We start from the raw sequence: 7,498 nt of genomic DNA on the forward strand, positions 1-7,498 counted from the left end.
TCGGTCTGGACCAGCTGAACCGGGTCCAGTTCTTCGGTCTGGACCAGCTGAACCGGGTCCAGTTCTTCGGTCCGGACCAGCTGAACCGGGTCCAGTTCTCCGGGCCGGACCAGCTGATCCGGGTCCAGTTCTCCGGTCCGGACCAGCTGACCCGGGTCAGTTCTGCGGACCACTGAGCCCTGTGCAGCAGTGAACGCATCACGCTGCGGACGTGCAGTGCTCCATCCAGCCAGCAGGGGGCAGCGTCTCCTCCACGCAGCGCTGCCAGCCGTAAAGCGGAAGCAGAAGCAGCTGTGGAGGGGATCCGACCTGCTTCTTCATCTACAGCAGCTCCAGTCTGAGAGGACCATGGCGGACAGGAGGAAGGTGGTGGTGACAGGTCAGGTGTTTCTCTGTTTTTAGGCGGAAAGATCTGCGCGGGATGAAAGTCCATGTTTGTGTCTGTATGAGCTAAAACACTCGTCTCTGTTGGACCCTGCAGACATGACAGTTCTGCTGGAAATCAGTCAGCTGTTAATGATTAACTGTGTGCAGTAAGAGGCCCTCTCACCCACATGCAGCCTGGATGATGTAACTGTTGATGTTTCTGGATCCACCTTGTGTCTCTGCAGGGTTTGAGCCCTTCGGTGAGCATGCTGTGAACTCCAGCTGGGTGGCTGTTCAGGTAAACACTTCTCCTTCACATCCCAGTTTCCAGAAACAGCAGAAATAACTCACCAGGTCGTAAAACCAGGTTCATACAACATCAGATAACGGATCCACATTAAACTTTTCATTAGAGACCAATTCAGAAGCAGTTTCATTCAATAGCTTTACCAGAAGAAGAAAAAAACAGAAGTTTGTAGAAATAACATACAGATCAGCAGCGACCAAGCCTTTTCTCATCTGCACATCATTCTCTCACATCTGAAAAACACACACACAACACACACTGTTTACACACGTCTTCCTGCTACTATCTACCTGCTATCCTCACTGCAGCACTACCACCTCAGCTGCATCCCAAACGTCTTCTTGGCTTTATTCCAGCCATAGAGGATCATTATTTTCCTGCTTTTCTCATCGCTTGTTGATCTTTGGCTGCTCCCGATTGGACGTTACCGTCAGTTTAAGCTCTCTGATTGGTGGAAAGTCTGACAGGAAGTTACTTCCAGGTAAAAATAGAGGTCTCTTAGCAACATGGTAGTGCTGGTGATGAAGATGTGATAAATAATGGTGGATTTACCATCTAGAGTCTCTGAAAAAACACTACATGTTGTGTCTGGATTGTGAACCTCCTGGACGGATAGAAACGCTGGAAAACCTCCGTAGACCAGCTGGAGGGTCACATGACCATCACAGTTCCACCCTGCTGTTCCTGATGGTGGAAGAGGGGAACCTTCGGGATGACAGGGTTCTAGTGGAGTTTTACAGGTTCAAATAACCTGCAGCTTGAAGAAAAACAGTTTCTTGTAGGTTTTCTGGTTTAGTTGGGATTAGAACTGGGCAATATGACGATATCCTCTGGACGATATAAAATGTTGTTTCATATGAGGCTCTATTGTTTACGCCACCATAAGCTGCTTTACTGCAGTATTTTACATCAAGACGCGCTTTACGGCACGCTGCAATAAATAAATAAACATGTAGGAAGACGGTAGCAGACGTGTTTCAGAGGATAATTCACTAAAAGATGAGCAGCCAACCCAAACTGATGATCTTGTTCCTAAAGGAGTGCAATTTCTGTCTGAATGTGGTTTGGATATAAAAAGAGCGACGTGGAACCGACAACAGACTAGCTCACAGTCCCAACAACGGACTCCAACACAACTAACTCATTTTATCACCTGCAGGAATCAGGATAAAGAATACAGAATTAGGAATAGAGTCAATAACAGCAGCAAAAGCAGCGTCAAGTGGAGACGAAAGCTCAGAATAAACTCCAGACCAAACACTGCAGCAGGTATTTACCTGTGGAACGTCATACGGCCATAGTTCCCCCAGATGGAAGGAGATCCCTGCTGCTGTTGCTTAGCAACATCTGATACATAACTGATGACTGACACAACATTATACAGTTTTATATGGTTATGGATCATTATGGGGAGATAAAATTAGTTAAATCGGGATATGAGTTTTTGGTCGTATCGCCCAGCCCTGGTTGGGATCGTTGTCATGTTGCCAAGCCACATTTCAGACAAGCGTTAGCCATTCTGGTACACGTTCTGTGCAGGTATTACGGCTGCAACACAAGCCCAGATCATCATGCCTCCACCACCGTGCTGACGGATACTATGAGGTGTTTTAGGACCAAACATGTCCACGTTGGTCTGGTCTGTCTAGAGGACATTTCTCCAGAATGCTTGTGGCTTGTTCAGATATAGCTTTACTAGCCTAAAGCGTGCTGCCATGTCAATGAACTGTAACATTAAACCCGCTAACTGAGGTTTGAGGAGTCCAGCGTGGAGATCTGGGGCTTTTAATTGGTCTGGCTCCTGCTGGGCCGGCCTTCCTGGGAAGATTAGAGTCCTTCTGGTGAATAAGAACGACCTGAATGCTGCGGAGCGGCAGACAGTGAAGCCTCTGCTCTTACGGACGTTTGAGCTTGTACGTACTGCATGGCAGTCTGGTGAAGACAGGACGGAAACGTCGCAGGAAAGGGATGAGGAGGGTTGCTGTTTGTGGCCTGTGACCTGGTTTGAAGAGGAATGACATTGTGATGTTTGCGTTGCAGGAACTGGAGCGAATAGGTCTGGGTGACGCCGTAGATCTTTATGTGTGTGAGGTGCCGGTTGAATATCAGGCTGTTCAGGAACTTTTACCGTCTCTGTGGAAGGAGCACCAGCCTCAGGTATGGGAGTGAATCCACATTAAACTCAGAAAAGCCATCCATTAAGCCTGAAACTGCCGCAGCTGACCTTTGCTTGCTGTCATCATGTGAGCAGCTAGTTGTCCATGTTGGTGTTTCTGGGTTAGCCACCACAGTCACCCTGGAGCAGTGTGGACACAACAAGGGCTACATGCGTCTGGACAACTGCCGCTTCTGCCCGGCATCCCAGTGCTGCATGGAGGACGGCCCAGACTGCATCCAGTCAGTCCTGGACATGGACACGGTCTGCAAAAGGGTCAATGAGTCCAACATCGGGGTCGTTGTGTCCGTATCCAAGGACGCTGGCAGGTAAGTGATGGCTCATCTGGAGTTCAGTGATAGCAACTTGCGATAATCCTGTTTTCACACCGTGGCATCTCCTCTCACAGGTATCTCTGCGATTACACCTACTACATGTCTCTGCACCTGGGACAGGGTCACGCCGCCTTTGTCCACGTACCCCCGTTAGGGAAACCCTACAGCGGCCAGGACCTGGGCAGAGGCCTTCAGGCTATCCTGCAAGAGATGCTGAAGCAGCTGGAGGACCACAAAGACAATGGCCCCTGCAATCACACACATTAACGCCAACAGAACCGAGTCAGGACCTGAACGGAGCTGCTGTCTCGTTGCAGTTTAATGCATGTAACATCTGAGGCTCGTAACGTCCGTCTCAGTTGTCATGTGGCTCGAGCGACTGTGAAGGTCACAGTGACTTAAGGTCCATTTCTGCTAGACGTGAAGACAGATACGCAGACAGTTTCATTCATCTCCTGCATCAGATATTTAAACAATTTGGTCCATATTTCAAAAAGCTGAATTGTCCATGACCTGGTGCAGAAAACAGCAATACCACCGGAAACCACCGGGGGGCAGTGCTGAGTTGTACACCTGACACACAACCAGAGAAGAAGAGGATGCAGAAACCTCCAGATAAAAGGAACCAAAAGAAGGCCGTCCATCTGCGTGTCTATCTTGTCTGTCCAGCAGGAACGAACTTCTCCAGTGGAGCGTTAGCTCCTGATTCCTCACACTGCTTTAAATGAACTCTGACATGAGACTGGTGCTCTACAGGACCTGGAAGAAGATCTGAGTTGTTGACATGAACGCCCTGCAGCAGGATCTGTTTAACGTGGTAAGAAGGGAGTCCGGCTTCCTACGTTTAATCTGTACATTTTCTTGGGTTTTCTGCTGAACAGCAACATGTAAACACTTCCCAATGTGCCATACCAGAGAGAGCAGCTCCTCCTCTGTTCTCCCACCATCACCTCCTCACGATGCTCGTATTTGCACTGGAGAAACGTTCAAACACCAGAATCAGTGGGAAATGTCAGTTTATCTCAGGAAACAATGTACATGCAATCAGGATGAAGTAATCTGATTACTTTGATTTGTTTTTATGTCTGTAATGTAGCTCTGCAAAGCAGAGCTGGGTAGCAGTCAGCTGATTAAACACTTTCTCGCCGTTTTGGCCGCCAGCGTTTATTCAGTCTTAATGTTTGGTCTCATTTGTTTTACTTCATTACATCTCACACTGAATCCGTCCGAACACATCCAGAACCATAGTCGGGGAGGAAAACCTCCATCGGGACCAGAACCGGGAAGGAAAACCTCCATCAGGAGGAGCTCCAGCTTCTTGCACAGATGGGTGTGGAGAGGACAGGAAAGAACCAGCAGCAGGACTCTGATCCAGGATTCTGCTGAGAAAGACGAAGAGAAACAAAATGAACGACATCAGGAAACTAAAAAACAGTGGAGAGGAGCCCAGTGCATCATGGGACGTTGTTACGACCCAAACTCCGCCAGGGCAACTGAGCTGAACAAAAGAAAGATCTGTGGCCAGGTGTTCACATGGACCAGATACATGATTGTTCAATGGGGAGATGAGGCAAGAACAGTCCAGAAATGGCAGGATGGTAAGAATGAGCTGGGGTGTAAGGATGCAGCTTAATACCACAAAAGGCCTCGAAATAGCCCAACCAAAAGGAAAACAGGCATCAGTCTGTAGCTTGAACGGCCGAGCTGAATCAGGAGCCGCCAGAACAGGAGCATGGCACAGTAAGTGGCTACTTCGAATGAAGTCTGGAACTCGTCAGTCCACTCAAACCTCTGTTTTGGACTGATGAGGTCAGTAAGTGGAGGAACCACAGAAGAGAAGTTTCTCCAAAATGTCCGGTAGTAACCAACCGTTCGTAGAAAGCGACGAAGCTGACGGCGAGTGGAGGGTACCGCTAACTCAAGGATGGCTGGGATTGGCCTCTCCCTATTTGTCGGCCCAAATACATCAAAGTTGCCTGAGCAAACTCACACTTAGCTCTCCCAGTGCATCATGGGACGTCTCCCAGTTCTGGTTCTGGTTTCTGAAGCAGACTGGGATCTGGTTCTGGTTTGAATGAATGAATGAAATGAAAAATACTTTATTAATCCCCAAAGGGAAATTCAATATTATAGTATATAATAACTAGAGGAGGTCTTGTTCTGGAGGCTGATGGCTGCTGGCAGGAATGATCTTCTGTATCTTTCAGTCTTACATCGGACCTGAAGAAGCCTCTCACTGAACACACTTTGTTTCATCACTGTGTTGTGGAGAGGGTGTGAAGAATCCTCCATCTTCTTCATCAGCTTGTGCAGCATTCTTCTTTGGACAATCAGCTCCAGCGGCTCCAGAGTTACTCCAAGCACAGAAGCAGCTTTCTGGATCAGTTTGTTGATTCTCTTCAAGTCTCTGGTTCTGATGCTACTACCCCAGCAGATGCTGCAAAGCTGACTGCACTCTCCACAACAGACTTATAGAAGATATGCAATATCTTGGTGCAGACGTTAAACCATCTCAGCTTCCTTAAGAAGTACAGTCTGCTCTGACCTTTCTTGTAGATGTAGTCAGTGTTGCATTTCCAGTCCAGTTTGTTGTCCAGCTGAACTCCAAGATACTTGTATTCCTCCACCACCTCCACCTCCTCTCCCAGGATGGAAACAGTGCTTTGTTTATTCTTCTTCCTCCTGAAGTCAACAATCATCTCTTTTGTTTTGCTGCTATTTAATATGAGATGATTGTCACCGCACCATTTAACAAACTGACTGACCAGTTCTCTGTACTCTGCTTCTTGTCCATCCCTGATACACCCCACAACTGCAGAGTCATCAGAGTATTTCTGCAGATGACAGGACTCAGAGTTGTACTGGAAGTCTGAGGTGTACAGAGTGAAGAGGAATGGCCAGAGTACAGTTCCTTGTGGTGCACCAGTGCTGCTGACCTCCATCTCAGACACACAACCTTTCAGTCTCACAAACTGGGGTCTGTTTGTGAGGTAGTCATAGATCCAGGTGGTTGTGGAGGTATCCACCTGGAATTTATGGAGCTTCTCACATAACAAAGCAGGCTGAATGGTATTAAAAGCACTGAGAAATGAAAGAACATGACCCTCAGAGTGCTGCCTGAATGGTCCAGATGAGAGTGTGCTCTCTGGAGCAGGTATATGATGGCATCTTCAACCCCAAGTCCATTACGATATGCAAACTGGAATGGGTCCTGAAAGGTGTTTACTTGCTTGTTGAGGTGAGCCAGTAAGAGTCTCTCCAGGACTTTCATGATGTGAGATATCAGGGCAACTGGTCTGTAGTCACTTGGTTCAGCTGGTTGTGTTTTTTTAGGCACTGGAACAAGGCAGGAGGTTTTCCACAGCACTGGGACTCTATTTTGTCTCAGACTGGTGTTGAAAAGGTGCTGGAGAATCGGACATAGTTGTTCTGAGCAAGTCTTGAGAACTCTGGGACTGACACCATCTGGACCTGCAGCCTTGTTCTGGTTCAGTTTCTCAAGTTGCTTCTTAACCTGATTGCAGGAGACAAACAAGGTGGAGGTCTCAGGATGTCCTGATGTGGAGGGAGATGAAGCTGTGTTCTGGTCCATGACTGAGCTGCAGGGTGACAGATTGGAGGCGTGACAGGAAAGCAGTGGGCTTATGGAGGGTGTGTGGTCTGTTGGGCTGGAGGTAGGGGGTGAACTGAACCTGGTGAAGAATATGTTCAGCTCATTAGCTCTGTCCAGACCTCCATCAGGCTGGTCCCCCTTTAACTTGAAGCCGGTGATCTTCTTCATTCCAGACCACACATCCCTCAGGTTATTCTGCTGGAGCTGACTTTCTAACTTCTTCCTGTAGTCCTCCTTGCACTTCTTAGTTTGTGTTTTAAGTTGTTTTTGTGTTGCCCTCAATAACTCCCTGTCTCCATCCCTGAAGGCTTTCTTTTTGATGTTCAGCAGCTTTTTCAGGTCACTGGTGATCCAGGGTTTGTTATTGGGGAAGCACCTCACTGTTCTTGTTGGGACGATGCTGTCCACACAGAAGTTTATGTAATCTGTCACACACTCAGTCATGGCGTTGATGTCGTCTCCATGAGGTTCACAGAGGACGTTCCAGTCTGTAGCCTCAAAGCCTCCTCTAAGAGCATCTTCAGCTTCAGCAGACCAGATTTTGATAGTCTTTGTGATGACTGGTTGCTGCTGAACGATGGGCTTGTAGGTGGAGGTGAGAAGAACCAGATTATGGTCAGATCTTCCTAAAGGAGGCAGGGCAGAACAACTGTATCCATTATTCATATTTGCATAAAATAAGTCCAACATTTTATTTTCTCTGGTGGAGCAGCTGACAAACT

General features: G+C 47.8%; 1 protein-coding gene across 1 annotated transcript; it reads left to right on the forward strand.

Moving 5' to 3' along the window:
* The first annotated feature begins 303 nt into the window (after positions 1-303).
* On the forward strand, positions 304-4,301 carry pgpep1 (pyroglutamyl-peptidase I). Its single transcript, XM_079244067.1, has 5 exons — positions 304-379; positions 612-664; positions 2,714-2,830; positions 2,925-3,157; positions 3,238-4,301. The coding sequence occupies exons 1-5, from the start codon at positions 349-351 to the stop codon at positions 3,428-3,430; spliced, it is 627 nt and encodes a 208-aa protein (XP_079100193.1). The 5' UTR covers positions 304-348; the 3' UTR covers positions 3,431-4,301.
* Positions 4,302-7,498: the final 3,197 nt, after the last annotated feature.

Source organism: Telmatherina bonti, assembly GCF_933228915.1.
Source record: "Telmatherina bonti genome assembly, chromosome: 7".
Taxonomy (NCBI): Eukaryota; Metazoa; Chordata; class Actinopteri; order Atheriniformes; family Telmatherinidae; genus Telmatherina; species Telmatherina bonti.

Bases quoted from the DNA above. Each gene is read 5' to 3' on its own strand.
- pgpep1 (XM_079244067.1), top strand. From the start codon at position 349: ATGGCGGACAGGAGGAAGGTGGTGGTGACAG. The intron at 380-611 runs GTCAGGTGTTTC...GTGTCTCTGCAG, and splicing joins GAGGAAGGTGGTGGTGACAG to GGTTTGAGCCCTTCGGTGAG. The intron at 665-2,713 runs GTAAACACTTCT...TTTGCGTTGCAG, and splicing joins CCAGCTGGGTGGCTGTTCAG to GAACTGGAGCGAATAGGTCT.